This window comes from Oncorhynchus tshawytscha, linkage group LG15 (genome assembly GCF_018296145.1).
Source record: "Oncorhynchus tshawytscha isolate Ot180627B linkage group LG15, Otsh_v2.0, whole genome shotgun sequence".
Taxonomy (NCBI): Eukaryota; Metazoa; Chordata; class Actinopteri; order Salmoniformes; family Salmonidae; genus Oncorhynchus; species Oncorhynchus tshawytscha.
This window is the reverse complement of record NC_056443.1, coordinates 12,158,544-12,184,731: the sequence shown is the minus strand read 5'-3', so window position 1 is coordinate 12,184,731 and position 26,188 is coordinate 12,158,544. Positions and strand designations below refer to the sequence as shown.

Below are 26,188 nucleotides of genomic sequence, written 5' to 3'. Positions count from 1 at the left end.
AAATAAAACACTTAAAAATCACATTTACGTAAGTACTCAGACCCTTTACTCAGTACTTTGTAGAAGCACTTTTGACAGCGATTACAGCCTCGAGTCTTCTTAGGTATGATGCTACAAGCTTGGCACACCAGTTATTTTCAGGTCTCTCCAGAGATATTCTATTGGGTTCAAGTCCGGGCTCTGGCTGGGCCACTCAAGGACACTCAGAGACTTGTCCCGAAGCCACTCCTGCGTTGTCTTGTCTGTGTGCTTAGGGTTGTTGTCTTGTTGGAAGGTGAACCTTCTCCTCAGCAGTCTGAGGTCCTGAGCGCTCTAGAGCAGGTTTGCATCAAGGATCTCTCTGTACTTTTCTTTGTTCATCTCTTCCTCTAACCTGAATAGACTCCCAGTCCCTGCAGCTGAAAAACATCCCCACAGCATGATGCTGCCACCACCATGCTTCACCGTAGGGATGGTGCAACGTTTCCCCCTAGAACTTACGCTTGGCATTTAAGCCAAAGAGTTCAATGTTGGTTTCATCAGACCAGAGAAATGTTGTTTCTCATGGTCTGAGAGTCCTTTAGGTTCCTTTTGGCAAACTCCAAGCGGGCTGTCATGTGCTTTTTCCTAAAGAGTGGCTTCCGTCTGGCCACTCTACCATAAAGTCCTGATTGGTGGAGTGCTGCAGAGATGGTTGTCCTTCTGGAAGTTTCTCCCATCTCCACAGTGAAACTCTGGAGCTCTGTCAGAATGAACATCGGGTTCTTGGTCACCTCCCTGACCAACGGCCTTCTCCCTTGATTGCTCAGTTTGGCCGGGTGGCCAGCTCTAGGAAGAGTCTTGGTGGTTAAAAATGTATTCCATTTAAGAATGATGGAGGCCACTGTGTTCTTGGGGACCTTCAATGCTGCAGAAATGTTTTGGTACCCTTCCCCAGATCTGTGCAGACACAACCCTGTCTCGGAGCTCTACGGACAATTCCTTCGACCTCATGGCTTGGTTTTTGCCTTGACATGCACTGTCAACATTGGAACCTTATATAGACAAGTGTGTGCCTTTCCAAATCATGTCCAATTAATTGAATTTACCACTGGTGGACTCCAATCAAGTTGTAGAAACATCTCAAGGATGATCAATGGAAACAGGATGAACTGGAGCTCAATTTCGAGGCTCATTGCCGATGGTCTGAATACTTATGCAAATAAGGTATTTTTGTTTTTTATTTGTATTACATTTCTTAACATTATTAAAAACCTATTTTCCCTTTGTCATTATGGGGTATTGTGTGTAGAATGATGAGGGAGAGAAAGTATTTAATACATTTTAGAATAAGACTAACGTAACAAAATGTGCGAAAAGTCAAGTGGTCTGAATACTTTCCGAATGCACTGTATATTATGACGACTGGTTTTCATGCAAACTTTTTCATTGAGAGGTACTGCAACAAACATCTCAGTTAGATGTAAAATTGTGCGACTATTATCTGCTCGGCTAAAATGTAAAAAGAGTAATCTTAGATGAATTCAGACAATTTTGAGGAAGTGTATGTATACAGCGTCTCAAAATGGACAAACAGTACTATTGCCGCTTTTTTCTTGTTTCTCAAGCGAAGGTCTTTTAAGGTAATATGCGAGCACACCCGTTCGATTCGCCAATAGGCAGAAGCTTTTAGACACACTTTCCTAAGAAGCTCGTCAGCCACTGAGTACTGCATAAGTTCAACTGGGGGAAAATTCCATCGTTGGTGGCCAGAGGCCTTTCAAGTCTGGATTCCTCCAATGGGGATGAAAAGCTGTTGATAAAGTCGAAAGGAGACAAACACACTAAAAGCAACTCAAGTTGGTGCTCTACAGCAGTTAGGAACTTAGGCCTACTTCAGAGTAGCCTTAACATATTACTGGCCTGGACAGGCAAAAACAACTTGTATTGGTTACCATACACCTGACTTTGTGTGCTAAGTAATAACGCACAAAGGAATTAGCAATCAGAAGAGGGAGACAACTGGCACTTGAGGGCCTGCCTGGTGAGACCAGCTACAGTTGAGCAGCTTTCGGCCTAGGGCATCGCCATGAGAGACATAATCATCACAGTACTTGTCATTTAGCCTCTGGTCTTAAATGAACACTGAGGTCTGTGAAATGCTGTACCACACCAGACAGAAACTTGAGCTACTATAGTGGTTCAACTTTGCAAAATTTAGATGCTGTTAATGTTTTTGCGGGATGAGTGTCTTGCGCTCCTACTCTACGGTCCACTCTCCAGGGCATTCATCATTGGATGATCGTCTTAATAGACAACTTACCTAAACTCTAAGACTTTTTCATAGAAAACCATATTTTGGAGGATCATACTTTCATCTAATTTTCATACACACTGGAGAAATACATCAGAAACGCAATCCCAGTTAAGATTTTCAACAAAATGTCAGAATTGAGTTGAATTAGATGCCCACTTTGAGTTCTGATGTCAACTGAGGGCACACAGTCAATGTATTGTAATGTTTTAAAAATTGTATAAACCGCCTTAATTTTGCTGGAACCCAGGAAGAGTAGCTGCTGCCTTGACAGCAGCTAATGTGGATCCATAATAAATACAAATGTTTCAGTCAGAAGGCAGGGAGGGGCAGAACTAGCCTAACTTTCCTCTTTCAAAGAGGATATATTTTATCCCAAAAAAAGGAGGTTAGATTAAGATAATGATTCATGTCTGTGTCTGGAATGGCAGCCTATTTGTCATAGGCCTATATTGCACAACTTTTGACCAGGTGCCATTTCAGACACATCCCATGCACAGTATTTCTATTGGTTATCAATCAGTGCTTAGCTAGACCCCTGCCTGAGGCCAGGGAGGTTCAGTTGGGTAAACTCCAAAGCAGGATCAATGAGTTAGCCAGCTATCTTTGATAAGAAAGCTCAACTTAGATATGCGTTTTAAGTTGTTGAATCAATCAGTCCAGGGGTTCCCAACCTTTTTTCCCCCAGGGCCCCCTTTTTCACCTTTGAAAAATGTCACACCCTCCCAGCGTTCTTATTATTATTGTTTATTGAGATAGCCTTTATTAAAAATACTTTCAGCTTGATTGTTTAATTTGAGGGATGTAGGAAACTTTTGTTTTGAAGCTAATTTAATGCAATTCTACATAGTCTAAACAGACTCATTATTTATTTTAGGTAGGCTATCATAATACATTACAATTATAAATGGATAAGAAAAATAAAGTGCAGACCAGATTTAACCAAATTGTATTCCGCTACCAAATATGTTTTATGATCATTTATATTAACCCTCAATTTAATTATACATGATGTTTAACAGAAATTGACTAGATGAATTGATAGCGACAGAGTCACACATTGTATAACAATACTTCCCATGCAAAGTCAATTTGTTTTTACTCCTCCACTTTATAGAGTCGTATCTCCGATTCTGAATGTCAGAGACAAATCAAAAAGATATCCACATGTGCAGAGTCGCATTTTCCTCGGGCAAATCAAGGAAGGCCCCGCACCTACCCACGTTGGTGCCCCCTAGGTTGGGAACCCCTGAATTAGACCGTGCCCACCCATTTCAAGCTTATATTTCCAAAACAAAATCTAAATATTTAGGTAGCTTGCTAACCCCATGGACTTTGCTTTGTAGTATACCCCTCTGGTTCAGAATAAACCTAGCCTGGTGACTTCTGTGACCTCATTGGGTCCCAAAATTAGGCTATTTTCAATGCTAACTTTGCATACAACCTATTACGTAAAGCACTGGGTACATAAACATTTTGACAGATAGAATTTCATGACTTCTCCATTATTTTTAACCAAATTTCCAAGACCAACAATTGGAGGCGTCTCTACGCAAGTATACATTTCTTTTTTTTGGTCTTTTTTAGCAGACGCTCTTATCCAGAGTGAATTACAGTAGTGAGTGCATACATGCTCATACTTTTTTCCGTTCACACAACCCTGGGGTATCGACACTGGGAGGCTAATCGCTAATCACATGTAGCCTACTGTCGTTCTGCAAGGCACTTAACAACACCCCCCCCCCCACACACACAGTAAAATACATGTTAGGCAACTGTATAAAACACGTGTTCAACCCTCGGTCTGGAAATCTACTGGGTGTTCAGGCTATTGATCCAGCCCTGCTCAAACATCAAAGTCAGTTTATCAAGGTCAGGTTGAGCAACTGCTTTCTAAAATGGTTGACCACCCTTGATGTAAAACATTGTAACATTTTATAAAATAATTCAATATGTGAGGCGGCCAACGAGAACCCTTCAGATGTCGCACCAACTCTGTTGGGGGAAAAACCCAAAATTCAACAAAAAAATATGATTGATTGTTTTTGACACTTTAAACCATTTACTTTATTGTAATGTAAAAATGTTGTTTGATAACTTAAGGAAAATAGTAGATTTTGAAGGTTTTTCTATATTAGCCAGCATGCCCAATTTGAAAACGCTAGCTCCAACTTCCCTAACCTGAAAAGTGTTGCAGCTGACTTGTCCCATTCAAGATAACGTGCAACAGATCAATGAAATCAGACTGGTTAAGACACAGAATAATTAGCTGGCTAGTTAGTAATGTAGTAGTATAAAGTTGTCACTTACATTCAACAATGTAGTTATGAATAAAAGTGGGTCAGATTTTCATTTTACCTTCAAGTAGCACTTTGTGCTGGGGGCAATAAAAGGCTACTCTAAAATGTCCAGTTTTGTCACAACACAAAGAATTTGACAGTAAGTCCAGCCTCACAGACCACGTGTAACCACGCCAGCCCAGGACCTCCACATCCGGCTTCTTCACCTGCGGGATCATCTGAGACCAGCCTCCCGGACAGCTGATGAAACTGAGGAGAATTTCAGTCTGTAATAAAGCCCTTTTGTGGCGAAAAACTCATTCTGATTGGCTGGGCCTGGCTCCCGACCAGGTGGGCCTATGCACTCCCAGGCCCACCCATGGCTGTGCCCCTGCCTAGTCATGTGAAATCCATAGATTAGGGCCACATTTATTTATTTCAATTGACTGACTTCCTTATATGAACAGTAAAAGTAAAATCTTTGAAATTGTTGTTTATATTTTTGTTCAGTATATATCAAAAATAAAACGACTATGTTAGGCTACAAATCTTTTTATACAGCTGAATTAAGTCCACAGTTTTTCAGGAAATATATACTGTATTTTCTAGATTAGTAATATTTATCGTAGAAGTGTTTATTTTGCAGGCTGACTAGCAAATATTATGTTGCAATGTCCCATACATTGGATGCCCAAATCAACTGGAAGTATTGCAGCCACATAATCCCCCAAAAATGTCACATCGAATCTCTTTAGAAAGAGGGAGACAGAAACAGGTGACATAGCGAGAATGAGAGAGAAAGTGACAGCAAAAGGGAGAGAGAAGGGGAGACAGAGTTCAAATGAAAGAGATGAGAGCCTGTGAATGAGATCCATTCATATTCTCGCTCTCAGTGATGATAAATGGGTTTTGCCTGCTCTTGCCATGGTCTATCTGGCCTTAGTGCTGTAAAGCCTGCTCTGTTCCGCTGTCAGCCTGCCTACCTCTGCAAGGTTCACTGCTCTGTCTGGAGAAACCCAGAAATCCTGACATAGACAGACTGCACTAGTGCTAAACATCAAAACACACCCACCCACAAACACAGATGGCTGATGATTGCTTGAATTAGATACAAAAACTAAATATTACATCTGGAAAAACTAAAGTACCTGATTGTCACAAAGATTTTGAAAAGAAAATTAGGAGCATGGGAACTGGGAATGACAAGAAAAATAATGATTCCTTTTTTAGGCCTAAGGGTTTCAGCCTCGTTCTCTCCCATGACTCATCTACTAATCATTAAACAGGTGAGAGTGGAGCAGTCAGTCAGTTGTTCACACACAACTCTGGAGACAAATCACAACATGATGGAGGGCTAGACCCACAAACGAGGCTGCAATCCATCAGGCTGAAGAAAGAAGCGCACGCACACACCTTCCCTGACACACACACACACACACTTCCCCCAACATCAAGGACAAGAGTCATAGCAGTCGTTCTACACTAGAGGGCAGAGTCTCCCCCGATAGATAGCTGTGTGATTGAGAAAGGGATGAGGAGATGAGGTTTGAGCAAGAAAGAGCGACAGTGTGTGAGAGATGGAGGTTTAAGCGAGCTCCGTTGGTAGTGAAAGGACTGATCAATGGCTATGTAGTGCTACAGATGCTGTGATGTCAGAGGGGAGACCAGGACAAAAAACAGGTCGGCCACCTCAACCACTGGACAACACAACCATCCGTCTCTGTCAACACCTCTCTCGCTGTCTGTTCACTCGCTCCCTATAGGCTCTCTCTTTCTCTCCGTCAATCAATCCATCTCCCTCTCTCTCTGTCTCTTAATTATGGCCTCTGAATTAAATTCATCGCTGGCACCATGTGTCTGGCTAGTATAAGACTATTTTGAAGATAAATACACAATGCAGAGAATGAGAGGACGAGAGTACTATAAACTAAATATAACACTAATGGTCAATAGGGAATTGTCAATGTAAATAGGAGTTGGTTTTCAGTTCTAAACAGCTGTTTAGAATCTGTGAAATGTCACTCCTGAACTCAGAGCTACGTTCTGTACATTGAGTCTGGAGCAGGATACTGGTTATCTGGCCATTGGCCCAGTGGTACTGCAAGGACTTCTGATTGGTCAACCCCAGGCTAGGCTGGGGGGCTATAAATGGCATTCTGTTCCTTTGTTCGGTGGAGAAAAGCTGAGGAGAGGGGAGACTGAACATCTACCTCCCAGCAGAACATCTTGACTTGTCCTTTTCAAATAAACCTATTTTTCTCCCCCTGATTTGCTTTGAAGTTTGTGTTACTGAAGAATAACATAAATTGCTAACACTTCTTGCCGACAGGTCAGGGCTTTGGGATGACCACTCCAATACCTTGACTTTATTGTCCTTAAGCCATTTTGCCACAACTTTGGAAGTATGCTTGGGGTCATTGTCCATTTGGAAGACCGAGTTGCGACCAAGCTTTAGCTTCCTGACTGATGTATTGAGATGTTGCTTCAAAGTATCCACATAATTGTACATCCTCAAGATGCCATCTATTTTGTGAAGGGCACCAGTCCCTCCTGCAGCAAAGCACCCCCACAACATGATTCTGTCACCCCCATGCTTCGTGGTTGGGATGGTGTTTTTCAGCTTGCAAGCATCCCCCTTTTTCCTCCAAACATAACAATGGTCATTATGGCCAAACAGTTCCATTTTTGTTTCATCAGAGCAGAGGACATTTCTCCAAAAAGTATGATCTCTGTCCCCACATGCAGTTGCTAACCATAGTCTGGCTTTTTAAATGGTGGTTTTGGAGCAGTGGCTTCTTCCTTGCTGAGTGGCCTTTCAGGTTATGTTGATATAGGACTCGTTTTACTGTGGATATAGATACTTTTGTACCCATTTCCTCCAGCATCTTCACAAGGTCCTTTGCTGTTGTTCTGGGATTGATTTTGACTTTTCGCACGAAAGTACATTCATCTCTAGGACCCAGAATGCGTCTCCTTCCTGAGCGGTATGACAGCTGCGTGGTCCCATGGTGTTTATACTTGTGTACTATTGTTTGTACAGATGTACGTGGTACCTTCAGGCATTTGGAAATTGCTCCCAAGGATGAACCAGACTTGTGGAGGTCTACAATTTTCTTTTCTGAGGTCTTTGCTGATTTGTTTTCATTTTCCCATGATGTCAAGCAAAGAGCTACGGAGTTTGAAGGTAGGCCTTGAAATACATCCATAGGTACACCTCCAATTGACACAAATTATGTCAATTAGCCTATCAGAAGCGTCTAAAGCCATGTCAGCATTTTCTGGAATTTCCCAAGCTGTTTAAAGGCACAGTCAACTTAGTGTATGTAAACTTCTGACCCACTGGAATTGTGATACTGTGAATTATAAGTGAAATAATCGGTCTGGAAACAATTGTTGGAAAAATGACTTCCAACCTAAGTGTGTATGTAAACTTCAGACTTCAACTATATATATAAACATAGAGATATATATATAATACAACTTTTGACGTTAATGTAATGTTATTGTTAAGTGAGAAAACCACTCTGGAAAAGGGTGGAACAGCTCTTTCGGATGTGAGCATGAAAGAGATTATAAAATTGACTGTCTAGTGATATAAAAAGCCATTTCAAAGTAGAGCAGGAGACACGGGTGAAAAAGTCCGACGTGAACCCCACCTGTGGGCTCTCTGTCCCCTCTATCTATTCTCACACTGAATTGGGCATGGCAGATCAGGTTTCAAGCAACTGGTCAGCACTGCCTGTCCTTGAGTCAACAGATTCTGACAGCAGTGACGAACGATGTCTTAGGCCAACCAGAACACAGGCTGTAAAAGGGAGTAAAGACAAACCTCTAGAGACTGTGATCACACACAAATCAGCATCTCCAAAACAGTTGGATGAATGGTCAAAAACTTTAAAGTATTCACGAGACGTGGTTATCAGAGTTGTGCAGGTTCCGAGTGAAACCAACAACATTATTTGTTCAGCAAAAGAGAAACCTGGAGTATGTCCTTATTGCAACGAGAATGTTGGAAAAGAAAACGGGATTTTATGAGAAGTGGCCAGGAGAAGAAGAGTCCGTTTAAGGGAAAATGGAAACAGAACAAAAGCCTCAATGACACAACACTTATGGAGACATTTAAGAAGCTCTCTCCGGCTCAGCAGCAGAGTTTGCTGGATGCTGTGGAGGTAAACTAATAAACTCCCTCTTACGTCCCATCTCAGCTGGTGTATATATGAAATCGGATGGAATAAACGTGAACATGATGGTTAACTTTGCATTAGATTTCTTTTAGTAGATACGGGTGCTGAAGTCACTGCATTTCCCATATCGTAAGCAAAACACATATGTCCTCAGCACACGGGCAAGAAGATGAGAGCAACAGGAGTAGGGGGAAGAGGAAGACAGATATGAAACAGACCAAACCATTATCAATTTCTATTGGTCCAATGAAGAATTATGCAGGAATCTATAGTTCAGAATCATGCTATGTGGACTACGAAGAACATTGAGTGTGGAACTTTGGATATGGAACCAGTGTGCTTGACAGGTGTTGCACCACTTTGCACAAAACAATATCCCACTAGCAAGGAAGCTATGGATGCTACTAAAGTAGTGGGTAAAAAGATCTATGGGACATGGGTATAGTTGAAAAGATACCATGTAATCCAGCTACTCTGATGTATCCTACAGATACCACATTACTTGAACAAGACAATGCTTAACTATTGTATACAACTCTCTAATGGGGAATAACCCCCGAGGGGGACATGACGTAGTGCCGGGACAGTGTGTGATGGTACAAAAATATGTGACAGACACATTAGGGCCAACATGGGAAGGTCCTAATCAAGGTTCGCTCATAACGAGGTCAGCAGTAAAAGTTCAGGGAAAAATCGCGATGGACACATGTCATTCATTGCAATGTTGTCGATATCAATGACAAAGCAGGGCCTGGAGAATAAAGAACTGATTGGTCCCCCGATTGCTAATCAATCTCGGGTGAAGAAGCATAGTAAGATGATCAGAACCTGATACAGTGGGGCAAAAAAGTATTTAGTCAGCCACCAATTGTGCAAGTTCTCCCACTTAAAAAGATGAGAGGCCTGTAATTTTCACCATAGGTAAACTTCAAATATGACAGACAAAATTAGAAAATAAATCCAGAAAATCACATTGTAGGATTTTTAATGAATTTATTTGCAAATTATGGTGGAAAATAAGTATTTTAGTGAAATGTTGGGTATATGGAGAGATGTTAATTGGTATAAGGTGATTATTGGGAATAATTTGGGTGAGAATGTTGAGTATCAACATGCGAGAGTACCTAGTTCTGCAGTTCCTTCCATCAATCGAGATTACCAATGACACTAATCAGCGACCACCTTACCTAGTTATTACACATGCCCCTGTTGGGTGGTTATGTTTAAATAGGTCACTCTCTAGGAATTTGTATCAACTGCACCAGGACGCATGCGTTTGTCAAAATAGGACAGTAAGTGTGATCAGACAACAGATCTACCGATCTGCCTGTGATAGTACTAATGTCTAACGTCTGCTGAATTGACTCAGTAATAACACTATGACTACTTTTATGCCAATACCTTCAGTAATATCATCAATAATGGCATGATAGCTCCTAATGGGACTTACTTTATCTGCGGATCCTATGCCTATTCCTGGTTACCAAAGTTGAGGCAAGGGTCGTGTTATTTGGGATATGTCGTACCCCAGTCATAAACGTGGGATTATAGAAACGGAGAGATTCTCTGCGATTGATTTTCCCACTGATGGTATTTCTAAAATAGCACGGGAAGTTATTAATAAGGCTAGCTCTTTGGAAATCCTAGCTAATAGTACAGCTGAGAGTCTTGAGTTAATTACAGCTGAGATGGTTGCCATCTCAGTCTGTGGCAATGCAAAATCGTTTGGCCCTTGATTATCTTCTGAATACTGTGTTTATATTCCTGATAATTCTGAGGAAATAACTGACCTAATCCAAAAGATCAGGACTGAGGGCGCTAAATATCATGATTACATTCCAGATTATCTAGGCTTAGTCATGTGGTTGTCTTCCACATTCAGTACATGGGGGGCTATAAATGGCATCCTGTTCCTTTGTTCGGTGGAGAAAAGCTGAGGAGAGGGGACACTGAACATCTACCTCCCAGCATAACATCTTGATTTGTCCTTCTCAAATAAACCTATTCTTCTCCCCCTGATTTGCTTTGGAGTTTGTGTTATTGAAGAATAACGTAAATTGCTAACACTAGTCAGTTTGGATATGTAATAAAGCAGCGACAACTCCATTTAAAAAGCAGACTGCAGGCCTGGTATAATCAATGTTGACAGGCTTAGAATCACTGACTGTACACTGCTGCCTGACCCGGCCTCCATCCATCTCCCTTTCTCTCATCCTACTCCCAGGACACTAGAATAATAGAGAGACAGATGAAGACATGCATCGGTATATGGATGGCTTTAAATCCTCGTATGACCTCGCCATCCTGGATTGCTGCCGTTTTGCAAGCTTAGACCCAACTTTGCTATTTTGTGATTCTTTTGTCATTTATTTTTACTCTATTTTCATTAAATGTATCCGCTATTATTTCTTACAACCGACAAGAACTCTTGAACATCAGATCGGCAGTTACTTACCCCAATTCCGGCTTCTAATTCGACTCATCTGCCCTGGGCTCTCTCTGCCATTTTCAGGCTACCCGAAAGGGAAAACGCCAGCGTTACAGAGGCAAGAGAAGGGGATCCCGGTGAGATTAACGCGAAGGGAAAACCGGCCACCTCTTCCCTCCATTCTACTGGCTAATGTACAGTCACTTGATAATAAGATAGATGACCTCCGATCTAAGATTTGCTACAAACGAGACTCTCGGCCCTTACAAAAATGTACCATGGTCCTACTATGATACTTTCACTTATACCATGATATAGTCAATCATGGAAATGTACCATGGTTTTAGCTTTGAAGTATGATGGTACTGCAATGATCCTAAATAATACCATAGTATTGCCTCATTGAAATAGCATGGTTTGAAACTGCATTACAAATTCAACCAAAAATTATCATACGGTACCATCTTTATTAATTGTGATTTACTGTTGTACAATATAATTATGCTTTAAATAAATAAAACCCACAAGGTCAAAAGAGGTTGGTTGGCATTATATTGATGAATTTATTTACCTGTATGGGCAAATTTCTAATAAAGTCAGAGGCAGGCTACCATTGTTGGTCCTAGTTTGTCTGTAACATCAAAGAAAAAGGGAAACTGTTGCTGTGAAAAAGGGGAAATACTTTCTGTATTAATAGTACTGGGTTTTTTTGCTCATATTTGGGTTCCCTGTGTTGCCAACCTGAAATGTGGGAGAATGTGAGATATCTGGTAGCCTTATCTTTGGAATTTTGGAATAATTTACAGTAGTTCTAGTCAAGGGGTGCTGTGCTTGTTTTGGCCCACAGAGAGAGCCGCTCGCTCTAGTGGTTTCTTCACACGCTCTCATGCTACAGTGGCTCCTGCGCTAGACTGCCTAGTTAGTGAGTCAGTGAGAGAACCACCAGATAAACAAAATATTTTAAATGTTACCATTACGGTGAGAGAGTTATAAATAAAGCATAGGGTATGAAACACCAAGTTAAGCGGATTGTAATAATATAGCCAATTGTCATTTTCCGATGATGTTTTGATAGTTTAATTAATTAATAAATGTCCGTTAGCATAGAAGATAACGTCAGGTAAAGTTAGCTTCAGTCAAGCTAGCCTATCATAGTCATGGTGACAGGACCAACGAACATTCACAGATAGTATACACAAAGGGAAACATTGTAACTTGGTGTTTTTAGGGATATGTTTAAGCAACAAGGCCCAAGGGGGTGTGGTATATGGCCAATATAACACGGCTAAGGGCTGTTCTTAAGCACGACGCAACGCGGAGTGCATGTATACAGCCCGCAGCCGTGGTATATTGGCCATATACCACAAAGCGCTGAGGTGCCTAATTGCTATTATAAACTGGTTACCAACGTTACTGGAGCAGTAAAAATAAATGTTTTGTCAGCCAATCAGCATTCATGGTTTTAACAACCCAGTGAATAATAAGAATTACATAATTAAAATGTATCTATGAGATAAGAATGTATACACTGCATGACCAAAAGTATGTGGACAACTGCTCGTCGAACATCTCATTCAAAAATCACGGGCATTTATATGGAGTTGGTCCCCCCTTTTCTGCTATAACAACCTCCACTATTCTGGGAAGGCTTTCCACGAGATGTTAGAACATTGCTGTGGGGACTTGCTTCCATTCAGCCACAAGAGCATTAGTGAGGACGGGCACTGATGTTGGGCGATTAGGCCTGACTCGCAGTCGTCATTCCAATTCATCCCAAAGGAGTTCGATAGGGTTGAGGTCAGGGCTCTGTGCAAGCCAGTCAAGTTATTCCACAACAAACGCGACAAACCCTTTCTGTATGGACCTATGCTTTGTGCACAGGGTCATTGTCATGCTGAAACAGGAAAGGGCCTTAGCCAAACTGCCACAAAGTTGGAAGCACAGATTCGTCTAGAATATCATTGTATGCTGTAGTGTTAAGATTTCCCATCACTGGAACTAAGGGGCATAGCCCACACCATGAAAAAGAGCACCCGGCGGTCTTGTTCTCTGAGCTTGTGTGGCCTACCACTTTGCGGCTGAGCCGTTATTGCTCCTAGACATTTCCACTTCACAATAACAGCACTTACAGTTGACCGAAGCATCTCCAGCTGGGCAGAAATTTTGCAAACTGACTTGTTGGAAAGGTGGCATTCTATGACGGTGCCACAATGAAATTCACTGAGCTCTAAGTAAGGCCATTCTATTGCCGATGTTTGGCTATGGAGATTGCATGGCTGTGTGCTCGATTTTATACACCTGTCAGCAACAGGTGTGGCTGAAATAGCCACAGAATCGTATACGAGTAGCCAAGTCAGTTGAATGAGAGACAGACAACTGAAAACTGTATTGTTGAGAGAAGTACCAGAAACTAACATTTTTAATTCTCACCATACTCTATCCAGGTCCCAAGTTTTAAGAGGGTACACAGTAGACCAAGTGTGTTGTGGTTCACTATGAGCTAAAGGGGTTTAAGAGGGAACTAGGCCTACGCTTTGCATTTGAAGTAGTCAATGTTGCATCACGTGAGTACATTTTTCATTTGTCATTTAGCAGACGCTCTTATCCAGAGCGACTTTAGGTAATGAGAGCATACATTTTCACACTTTTTCGTACTGGTCCCCTGTAGGAAATGAACCCACAACCCTGGTGTTGCATGTGCCATGCTCTATCAACTGAGCTACACAGGACTAGCCAAGTACCATATTTTACTATGTTTTTGGTCACTTTCCCCCCAAAAACAGTGGGACACACAACATCATAATACATTGTAAACAACTACCATGCTTTCATGTATGCTAGTACAAAACCATAGTATTTTCATTGTTATTTGTACCAAGGTAGCAAGTCCAATTTAAAAAATGTCATGCTTTTTGGTCACTACCACAGCAGGAAAATACCATGGTACTTGTGCAAATACCATGGTATTTTCGTGCCATGGTCGTTTTTTCACTGTACTACCATGGCAGGAAAATACCATGGTATTTTCCTGCCATTTTTTTTCCCATTGTACATTTTTGTAAGGGGGAACTGCAATATTCTTTGTTTTTCATAAACATGTCTCTCGGACAAGATACCCCCACGGCTATCCAACTCGATGGATTCTCCATTCACAGGGAGGACAGGACAGTGGAGTCGGGGAAATCGATGGGGGGGGTTGCCTCTTCATCAAGTCCAACTGATGTGTTAATTCCAGCTCGGTGGAAGTGTTGACCTACTGCTCACCTATCTTGGAATACCTGATGGTCAAATGCCGACCTTTCTATCTCCCGAGGGAGTTTTCAGCTGTTATCGTGAATGCTGTATACATTCCACCTCAGGACAAAAAAAAAAAAAAAAAAGAACAAGCTGGCGCTTAACAAACTGTACAAGGCTATAAACAAGCAGGAAAACCTACACCCAGAGGCTGCCTTTCTGGTTGCTGGCGATTTTAATTTGCCGTCGCGAAGACACGTGATGCCCAACTTCCATCAACACATCTCCAAAGCCACTATGGGCGATAAAGTCCTAGACGACTGCTTTTCTACCCACAAGAAAGCAACAAGACCCTCCCTTGTCTGCCATTCGGCAAATCTGATTGTGACTTACTTCCTGTTTACAAGCAGAAGCTCAAACAGGAAGTACCCGTGATTCACTCTGTTAAGAAATGGTCACCAGAATCAGAGGTTATGCTACAGGACTGCTTTGCTAGCGCTGATTGACGAGATAACCACCTCCGTCACCGGCTTCATTAGAAAATGCATCGGCGACGTTGTACCCACGGTGAGGGTTTGCTGCTTCCCCAATCAAAAGCCCTGGATTAACACAGAGGTTGTAGTTAAACTAAACAGGGCTACCGCACACAGAGCTATTGTAGACAACCCTGATGCTACGGTCAAAGAAAGTAATAAGTACAAGAAGGCCCGCTATGACCTACGCAGAGTCATCAAACAAGAAAAAGAACAATATAGGAATAAGGTGGAATCCTATTACACAGACTCTGCCGCCCGCCGCATGTGGTTACAGTCCATTACAGATTAAAGGAAGACCCAACCATGGTCTGCCCAACGATGCCGCTCTACCAGACGAACTCAATGCATAATGTGCACGCTTTGACAACAACATTGAGCCTGGTGTCACTGACCCAGAGGATTTGGTGATCTCGCTCACCGAGGCCAACGTGAGAAGGGTCTTTAAATCAGGTCAACACCCTCAAATCCACAGCCCCCAATGGTATTCCAGGGCACGTGCTCAGAGCATGCACAGAAAGGTTGGCAGGCAAATTCATAGTAATTTTCTAAATCTCTTTGTCCCCGTCTGTAATCCCCATGTTTAAGATGACCACAATCAATCCTGTTCCTAAGAACGTTAAGGATTCATGCCACAATGACTACTACCCTGTAGCACTCACTTCTGTAATCGTTACGTGCTATGAGAGGCTGGTTATGGCACACATTAACTCCCTCTCCCCAGACTCTCTAGACCCACTCCAGTTTGCATACCGCCCCAACAGATCCATAGATGATGCAATCTCAATTGCACTCCACATTGTCCTCACTAACCTAGATAAGCGGAATACCCATGTGAGAATGCTGTTCATTGACTACAGCTCAGCGTTCAACACCATTGTCCCCTCCAAGCTCGTCACCAAGCTTATGAATTTGGGTCTGAACACCCAAGGTCACTGGATCCTGGACTCCCTGATGGGACAACCCCAGGTGGTGAGGGTAGGCAACATCACCTCCGCCACGCTGACCCTTAATGCAGGTGCCCCACAGGGGTGTGTGCTTAGTCCCCTCCTGTACTCACTGTTCATCCACAACTGTGTGGCCACGCATGAAACCATTATCAAGTTCGCTGACAGCACAACGGTAGTTGGCCTGATCACCAGCGATGATGAGTCAGCCTACAGGGAGGAGGTCAGTGACCTGGCAGTGTGGTGCCGGAGCAACAACCGCTCCCTCAACATCAGCAGGACCAGGGAGCTGATCGTGGACAGGAAACAGAGTGGGGGGGGGGTGAGCACGCCCCCATCCACATCAATGGGGCATCTGTGGTGCAGGTAGACAACTTCAAGTTCCTCTGCTTCCAAATCACTAGACTTAAAATGGTCCAAGCACACACAGGTACATTCGTGAAGAAGGCGTGACAGTGCTGCTTCCCCCTCTGGAAGTTAAAAAAAAGTCTGGCATTGGCCCTCAAATGATTCCACAGCTGTACCATTGAGAGCATATTGACTGGCTGCATCACTGCTTAGTATGGCAATAGCAACGCCCTCAATTGCATGGAGGTACAGAGGGTTGTGCGGACAGCCCAGTACATCACTTGGGGCGAGCTCCCAGCCATCCAGGACCTCTATCAGGCGGTGTGAAAATAAGGCTAGGAAAATCGTCAACCACCCAAGCCATAGACTATTTTCAAGTCTGACACCAACAGGCTCCTGAACAGCTTTTCTCCCAAAGCAATACGACTGATAAATAGCTAACAAAATATCTACACACACTATCTTTTTTGACCTTTTATTTCAATCTTGCACTGTCTCTATGCACACTCACAGTCACCCCAACACACACACTCACTCCATGATTTTCTCACTCACACATAATATGCACATACATTTATACTGACTCTACACACCCGCTCACATACAAGCTGCTGTTACTCTGTTTATCTTATCTTCCATCCTGTTGCCTAATCCCTTTACATATCTACCTCCATCACTCCAGTATCCCTGCCCATGTAAATATGGTATTAGAAATGACTTAAATATTTCCAGTATATTGTATGCTTACTTTGTGTATTTCATATTCTTATTTCTCCTGGTATTGATTATTGCATTGTTGGGTTTTGAGTTTGCAAGAAAGGCATTTCACTGTACTTGTACATGTGACATTAAAACTTGAAAAAACTCGCCACTGTTTGTGTATCAACTGAGCTCTATATAGTGGTCCCTTCTTTAGTCATGAGCTGTCCAGGTTAAATATGTCTATTGAAAAGGAACAGGTGGCAAAAAAAAAGGTGAACCTGTTATTGTCTTTGCCTTTCAAAATCGGACGTGGTCTTTTGACATTCAGCGTGTCACTTACCCCACTCCTATGCCCTCATATGTCTCTGCACGACCCTGAACCACCTCATGCCTTGTAGCTCACCTCAGGTTGTATAGACTAGACAGACAGTTGGTGACACTAAGCCTCACTAAATGATACAGCTAGTGGGTTGAATCAGCGCTATCACAATGACTCAATAGCATTGACTCCCTCACAGGTATAACCTCACCAAGACACCTTCACCTCTGGCTCAGGCACAACGACAGAAGCTGAAATCATTGAGGCGGAACAGACAGCACACACAATCACACAGGACATTCAGAGCATTACAAAAGACGACTGCAGGGAAAATCATCAAGGGTACAAGAGGGCTAAGAGTGAGTCTGACAACACGTACACACTCGCGCACACGCCTGAGCAGCTCCAATGCAACTCACTAGCGATCTGCCCCCATGCCTTTCCAGGACGGAGCTGATAAGACGCACAGATACTGCAAGATTAGGGGACTGACAAAGAAGAAGACCTTGAAACTTATAGTAGAACAAGTGGGAGTCAAGGGGTGAATAGACTCCTTCAAATCACCCATAGAACTTTAAAATCCTCCACAGAATAGCCTGTAGATGTTGAAAGCATAACCAATAAAACTTTCAAATTGGCCATATAAATGCCCATAGAAGAACTATACCAAAGCTACTGCCGTTACCCCATTATGGCCTTGGATCACAAGTTAAGCACCATCTCATCTCATCCAGGCTGCATCACATCTAGCGGCGCACAATTGACCCAGCGTCGTCCGTGGTTTGGCCGTCATTGTAAATAAGATTTGCTCTAATTGGCTTGCCTAGTTAAATAAAGGATAAATAAAATAAAAAAACATCTCAAAGAAGTACAGTAGAAGTAAGCTAAAGAACAAGCAAGTAAAAACTAAAATCATCATTTGAATCCATTGGATTATGCACGGTGGCCACTGGCCAGATGGCAGAGCTTAGTTCCCCCTCAGCTATTCATATGGCATCGTTAGAACACCACAGATGTTTCACTGCTTGTTTTCTCAGATGGAGTTCAATACCACAGAGCTGGGAATGGTGTTTTCAAAAAAAAATTAAAAGAGGATGTCTTTGTCTTAGCAAGGTGAGACAGAGAGGTGTTGTAACCCAAAGCAATGATACAGGATCAGATATCTTTTCCCCCCAAATGGTTTAGTTCAGGATTGGGGTGAACCTGTGTGGTTAATTGGTAACGTTCCTACACAAAGCACATATCAGAGCTTCAAACGTTGTGGGTTCAATGATCCCTATGACCACCATTCCTACAGGCGTCTGATCTTAGATCTGTAATTAATATCCAGAAACATACCAAGGTCAGTGTTGGGTCCAGCCAGGACCTGTCTGAACTTGTCCAGGCGAGAGGCCTCTCTCTCTGTCATGGCTGGGGTCCCGGAGGTGTTCTGGTCAGCTATACGAGCCACCATGGGGATGGTGGGCCGGTGGGGCAGGGACTGCTGTCTGTGGAGCGACACATCTGGATAAACAGAGAGAGGGGACAGATACTGAGAACAATAAGCACGCAGACACACACAAAGATGCACACACACTTGGTCACACGCAAAAACACACAGACAAACACGCACACACACCTGTTGGAAGCACCTTTCCTCCGAGAGCACCCATTGAAGTCACACGTCAAACAGACACACACAAATACTGTGTAACCCAACCACCATTCTCCATTCCAGCAACAGAAAACCGCGAATACAGGCAATTACAGGGCAGAGTCTAGTTTTTTCCCAGCAGCAGAAGGTAGAGGACAGTGGAGGACAGTGGAGGACCCAGAGAGGGTGTAGAGTGCTGCAGGGTCAAGGTCAGCCCACTCTCTCTCTCTCTCGGTCTGTCTGTCTGTCCATTAGCAGAGAGCAGCCTGAGTGCAGGCTGGGTGCTGAAGCCTAATGAAAGCCTTGCAGTGGGCCATTATCTAATATAGGACTAGGCAGCTGGGTCCACAGAGACAGACCACAGCAGCAGACAACAACAACACATCAGACGGTAGGGAGGCAGGGAGGCAGGGGAGTGCCAGGTTAGACAGACGGGAGAGCATAGAAGGGGGTAGAGAGGAGCTACCAGATAGACACAACAAGATTATAGTGATGTGACTAAAGGAAAATGAACACTGCGGTTTTATGTGATGAGTTGAGCTCAAGGTGGCAGCTTTGTTTGAACACAGCATGCAAAGGGGAGTGTGTGAGTACTATCACTTCATGCAGACAAAGAACAAGAATTGAGGGGGTAGCTCAACAGGCACTGCATTATCACCATGATTTATAATTTACCCAAACACTACAGTTGACTCAATAATAGAGAGCAGAACAATCAGAGATAATATGTCGTCTCTCACAGGAGGAAGAGGAGTGTGTGAGCAGGGGGCAGTATGTGTGTGTGTGCGCGTGCATCTGTCTTCGTGTGTGTGTGTGTACTGAACAACACAGGTGAATGGAGCAGACACGAGACAGTATCTGCTCAGCCAGTGTCTCCTCCATGGAGATAACTACTGGTGTTAGGGCGGCTACGGGCTGCTTTCTTATCTCCTACACCACCACAGACAGCAGGCAGGCATTCCCTACTGCACAACACAAACACCACCCTCTGCTGCTGTTACCACACTTACAAATTAACATGAAAAAGCCTAACAGGCTCAGAGCAGAGGCAAGAAGAGAGGAAATATTGTGTATAGAAGGAGTGGGTGGAGACTGGAGACAGTTAGGAAGTTGATAGTCGCATCTGTCACCTCACCTGAAGCTTACATTTGTTTGTTTGTCTTTTTGTTGATTGATTGATTGATCGATAGAGAGGATGAGAGAGAGCGGGAGAGCGAGACCGAGAAGTGATAAACGTGCGACAGATGTCAACTTACCCTTAGGTGATCCGATGGGGGCCTCACTCAGTGACTTCACAAGTCTGCCATCGCCAAGCGGGCTGGACTCAGAGGCAAACGACACCTCAGGGGTTGATTCCTCCCCTTCCTCCCCCTGCTCTTCCTCTTCTTCCACCTCTTCTTCATTTGCGTCCTCTTCCTCTCTCTCCTCCAGCTCTGACGCGCCGGCATCGTCCTGTCTCTGCTTCTCCTGCTGCTTGCTGTGGTTCTCGATAACCTGCATAATGATAATAACAATACATTACATTTTTGAACTCCTTACAAACAACTGAATGTATTATAAGGGCTTATATGTTAACATAAAAAGGACTTATGAGTGCATAATAAGCGCCTTTGAAACACCCAAGGATGACTGACTGCTGTGTATGTTTTTACATCACAGAATCACCTTGTTGGCGGTTTCCATGACGACCTCGATGTTGAGGTTCTGTGCAGCCATGGCGAGTAGCTCGTCATCGTCGTCCCCCACGTCCCAGGCATCGCTGGTGATGCTCTCAAACTCCTGGAAGGTGGTGGCTTTCTTTGGCTTCCCTCCCGGTGTTGTCTGGGGCTTGTTGCCCGCTTTAATTAGACTGAGAGGGAGAAACATAAGGAGAAGTTTAGGGTACTAGAAGTCATCCAAAACATTAAAGAAGACATCAAAAAGCACCAAAAAGATTCATGTATTTTCAAATTCATGTTATTTTTTGGGGAAGGTGGAAGGGGTTGGTAATAATGGTGATTTGAAGGACAGGTGTAAAACTTAGAAAGGATGAACAGAAGGGCCATGAAAGATTAGGACAGGGAGCCAAATTCACGCTGGAAAGGCAACTTCAAACAACCTTGCTGTCCATTAGATGGCATTAAGATTCAAATGCCAAATACAGTTTGTCAAAAAGTGCCTACTTCAGCCAAAGAGCATAATCTTGTACTAAATTCCAAAAATGCACGGGTCCTTTTTAAGTTATATTAGTCAGACTGCAGGTGTGCCTTTGATATTGACAGGCTACGGATGGATATTCTCACGTTGATGCAGTGAGCCAATGTTGAAAATAACTGACTGACGATAATGTTGGAAAAAACTGAATGACGATAATGAAAGAAATTAGACAACCACAAAAACATTCCACAAGGACAATCAATGAGTCAGCATCTATTTAAATTATTTCAAAATGGTTATTGTAAAAGGTACACAATCATTGCGCAGAGATGAAATCAATTAAAAATACAATCTCGCAGAAAACCTTCCTTTGTGTATGAGAGATGTTTTCTTCAGGGGGGAAATGTAATAAAAATTCTATTTAAATGTATCCTTTTTCCTCTCATGTCCATGAAACTCAGGTGTGCACCAAAGATTGAAAAACAGCACACGTGGAAGAAGAGAGGGAGGGGGGACCCTTCCTTTCCATCTAATTATTTTCATTCAAAACCAAGCATTAGCATAACAAAAGCAAAGCCAAGTTCAATATGACTCTGCCTGTCACTAGCCCACTCCTGACAGGTGATAAAACTATGGAACTCAGCCTAACAATAACAAGTAACTGAAATAAACCCCTCTGTGGACATCAACCACATGATTAAACTTGGTGCACTTTAATCTCAATGGCAAAGCAACAAAAGCCTATTAACGAAGATCAGCTGCTTCGTGTATTTCCGCTCCCTCCTTGTCAACCCACAACCAACAGTTGGGAGAATATACTTGGTATACTGGTATGTGAGCAGATGGGTGGAGATTCAGAACTGTGCTAGACTGGACTGTACAGCCCAGAGAGCCAGCAGAGAGAATATTATACTGTTGTTACGTATATAGAGTATTTGATTAGGCCTAACTTGGATCTGTGTGTGTTAATCTAAACAGATGTCAAATGGTGATAAGACAGATCATAAACAAATATATAGTCGGTGCCAGGCAGCCTGAGAAATAAGCCCTTCTAGGTATCAGTCTGTCTCTGCTTTAGGGAATTTCCATCAAAAAGGACACATGAGCACCGACATGTGAAGCTCATAGGCACATATAAAATTGTGTCAATTGAAAGCTATATATTTGGGGAAAATTAAGGCATAGATACATTTTTCAACCATTTTCCATCTTAAAAATTCAGCATAGTCAAGGCTTTGATTTCTGGATTATCAAATGGAAAAGGGCCTCCCGAGTGCCTGAGACGTCACTACAGATCCGGGCTTGATCCCGGGATGTGTCGCAGCTGGCCGCGACCGGGAGACCCATGTGGCTTGGCAGGGTCGTGTTTCAGAGGACACACGGCTCTCAAGTCCGTGCGGGAGTTGCAGCAATGGGACTTGAATGTAACTACCAATTTGATATCACAAATATTGGGGGGTAAAAAGTTTAATTAGAATTATAATGGAATAAAAATCTATGAGAAAAAGTAGTCAACGGTGTTAGAAATACATCAAAAGACCATAATGTTGATGTATAGACCCCTGACAACTAATATCATATTAGTATTGGAGAAATTGCTTACCTTCAGTAAGTTTAAGAAATATTGTCTTGTACCTTGTATTTCTGTTACCAAAAACTGATACCTTTAAGATATTTTCAAATTACTCTTCCTCATGAGGGAGGACAATGAAAGTTAGCAGAAGTAACAAGGAATGGTAGACCTACCAGTAGTTAGTGATTTTACTGATATAAATTTTGTTTACTAATTATAATGTAATTAAAACTCGTAATCCGTTAACAAATTGGTAACGGAATAACCCCACGAAAAAAAATCTGTAATGAATTGGCTACAATGGGAAATAATAAGTCACAAACCACAGTCACCTTCTATTGTCCTCCCTTCCACTGGCACACTTATGTTCAGCTCAAAATGAATTTCTTTGTCTTTCTGTGGTCTGGTAGTCTAACCAAGAGTGTTAAAACAGTCTGAGTCCCAGTTAATGTCTTACTGACACCTACCCATGACCCCTCTCTCTTTCCCTCTTTTCATTTACATTAACTAGCATCCTCACCCACTGAGCACCGACCAGCACCGGACGTTCATGAACATTGAAAAGTAGTTCACATTTGGTCAGGACACCCTGGCCTTGACGTTAACACCCAGACAAAACGGACTGGACCAAATCTGAACCAACTGTATCGTAGAAGTAAGTGCAGATTAGTGAGTAGAGCACAGTACAGTGAGTAGAGCACAATAGAGTACAGTCCAATACAATAGTACAGTATAATATTAGGACAGTAGAATACAGTACTATACTTTACTGAACTCTGCTGTATTGGACTGTCCTCTTCTGTGCTTCGTAAAGTATGAGGACAATATCATATCCATAATTATGCATTTCTGTGTAGTACAGATCAAGGAGCCATGTTGTAATGCCATTACCATAATTATATTACCGGGTGTAAATCCAACTCACTGACTGTAGTTCAATAACCAAAATAAAACAAATTCAAACAAGGTGCCATGTCATAGCTGACACCACAATCTTTCTGCAGACATCTTTGAATCTTAATTCAGAACTGATATTTTTCAGTTCTTGGAAAATGTGGTCTCATAAAAACCTAAGGGAGATGTTACCGTAATTCCGTTACCATAGTCATTGTGAATAGATTTGTATGGTCAGGTCAACTTTGAATCAATGTTTTTTGTTTGGCATACATTTGAAAGTGAAAAAAACTCAGTCAAAGCATAATTCTGTTACCGTGGAATTGCCCTTTAGCCAATCTGCTGTTGTCTTGGCAAGGCAACGATGTAGCTAGTGTTGATTAAACTGTTAGACAGCCAGGCTAAAGTGGAGCGGACATAATTCCCTATTCTCAATCAAGTCAAACGGGTGCTTAAAAAGACAGTCAAACTAGGACATGCAGTGTTTCTGTAATTACAATAGCCCTAACGCATAGATCACACTGACAGCGTCATTGCGCAAAATGGTATGAAGCATCATCTGGATATCTGTGCAAAAGTTCAACATTCACCTTCTGCTACCATTTCTGTCAAGCCATACAATTTGATGCATATGTTCGATAAATACAATGTATGCACCACACAGAATGCACTGAAACTGTCTCTGAAATGCAATGCTGCAAGGAAAACACAGCGATCCATTGGAAATGAATGTACTTTTGGTACTTCTGGTACCAAAACGCAATGTCGCTGTATGAGGCTTAAGGAAGTTACAATAGCATTGAACGTCGGCCTCAGTATTTTCTGAAAGTGCTAAACACACCCAGTTTATTGACTGGATTTTCAGGTACGTTCACTACTTCAACCTGAATGACCATCTTAAATCCCCAAAGGACCAACAGTCACCATTATAGAATATGTCCCGATATTATAGAATATGTCTCAACGTTATTCCCTATATTGTGCATTACTAGAAGGAAATGGGGTGCCATCTGTGACTCAGACATACTGTTGGGCCTATACAGTACAACTAATCAGACACTTACTTAGCATGCAGAAGAGGGTCAAAAGGAGGATGTTGAGCCCCATACACATGTTGTATGCTGTGGAGAGGAAAGAAAACACAGTGACCAATTGCTATGCTTTGACAAGAAATCTATTGAATGAATGTATTACTGTATTACAGTGTGTTATAGTGAACAGTGGATAACACATCCCTGTCAACTAATGCCTTGATTCAGTTAAAGTGCACTCCAATAAGGAGCAAAGTCGTAGAGCATGAATGAGCAGACTAACTTTGGTTTACTCAGGTTTCATTTGAAAACAACAGAAGTTGGCAATGTGATGCCCCATTTCATTATTTGATGAGCATGTAAGTTAGCTAGCTAACCTAAATGTGAAGTTACTTGAAACATGGCTACACATCAGAAAGAAGTTCAATAAGTCGTCTTATTTCATTGTTGGTGTGTTTACAATACGCTCTGACAACGAGTCAGTTCAATCAGAAAAGGCTACTAGCTAGCTAAATGAAAACCCTAGCAAGTTAGCGAACTGGCTAGCAAGGAATGTTAGGCTGGTTAGCTAAGCTAGCTGTTTACCTATCCGACTAAATTATTCTAGCCTTAAGCTAGCAAATGGCTGTTGATATGTTCTCTGAACTCACTGTCACATGCACACGTTTGACAACCCCATAAAGTATAACATAAAGCAAGAAATCATTCTTGGTATGTGAAAATTTTAATGTTTTAACGTTACAGTCAGTGTGATATGCATTTTCAGATTCAATAGTGCAACGTAGCTAGCTGTCAAGCAGTGAGTAAATGTAGCTAACAAGAAGGAACACGTCACTAACCTGCCAGGGACCTTAGCTGTGTTTCTTTTCCAGAATTGTTTCTTGTTTCCGTCAGTTGACATTTTACTTCCCCGGTACAATATGTCATATACACAAAAATGCGAGTGTTGTTAGCTATAGCTTTTAAAACGTCTAACGAGTGTTTATTTACACCCAGTTCCCTCCGCCATGTTGGATCTGGGTTCCTCTGAGCAAGCGCTGCAGGGATTGGTCCGTTTCACATTTCCTAGCCATCGCCCAATCACAAGTACGATCTCCCGAGAGTGATTTGAGACGCGGTTGACGTCAGTTTTCAACTATTGTCAGTTGCTGAATTCACTTACTAGCATTTTACCTCATAAATCTAATTGTGCTAATGGCAAAGTTTCACATTCATACGTGTAAATTCACTAATAAAAAAAACACTCTTCCGTGATTTCTATAAGGAATTCGAGCATTACATTAAGACCATTCTATATTCTTCTAATAAGAAAGCTGTTAAAACAATCTATATGTGTGTTTCTTTTAAGGTCTTTGTATAATCTGTCATTTGTTGTAACGTTACCCCCTAGCATATGGTATCATTGTCTATGCATTTATTGTATGTATAGACTTTTCTACATGGGTATTAAATAAAACAAATTTAAAAATGAATAACATTTTTTTATGTGCTAATCGATACTAGAAACTTGGACTTGTCCGACTACTTTCCTAGTTTAAGTTATTTACGTGCCGCGTTGAATGATTCAGCAAATCGGGCATTTCCAAGGTTCATAGTTCCGACTAGCTTTGTGAACGCGGCAAATGTCGCTGAGGTATAATGTTGCGTTTTCATGGTAGTCGGAATAGGAAACTCG

At 42.3% G+C, this 26,188-nt stretch overlaps 1 protein-coding gene across 1 annotated transcript in view; it reads right to left on the bottom strand.

Annotated features, from left to right (window-relative positions):
- LOC112214424 (TBC1 domain family member 22B) overlaps window positions 1–25,557 on the bottom strand; it is a 201,203-nt gene extending 175,646 nt beyond the window's left edge. The window contains exons 1-5 of the mRNA XM_024373144.2: window positions 25,353–25,557; window positions 24,547–24,603; window positions 20,545–20,728; window positions 20,136–20,373; window positions 18,585–18,749 (exon numbers count right to left, since the gene is read on the bottom strand). Coding sequence (XP_024228912.1) covers window positions 18,585–18,749; window positions 20,136–20,373; window positions 20,545–20,728; window positions 24,547–24,603; window positions 25,353–25,414 — 706 coding nt within the window. The 5' untranslated portion in view covers window positions 25,415–25,557. The remainder of the gene's footprint in view (window positions 1–18,584; window positions 18,750–20,135; window positions 20,374–20,544; window positions 20,729–24,546; window positions 24,604–25,352) is intronic.
- Window positions 25,558–26,188: the final 631 nt, after the last annotated feature.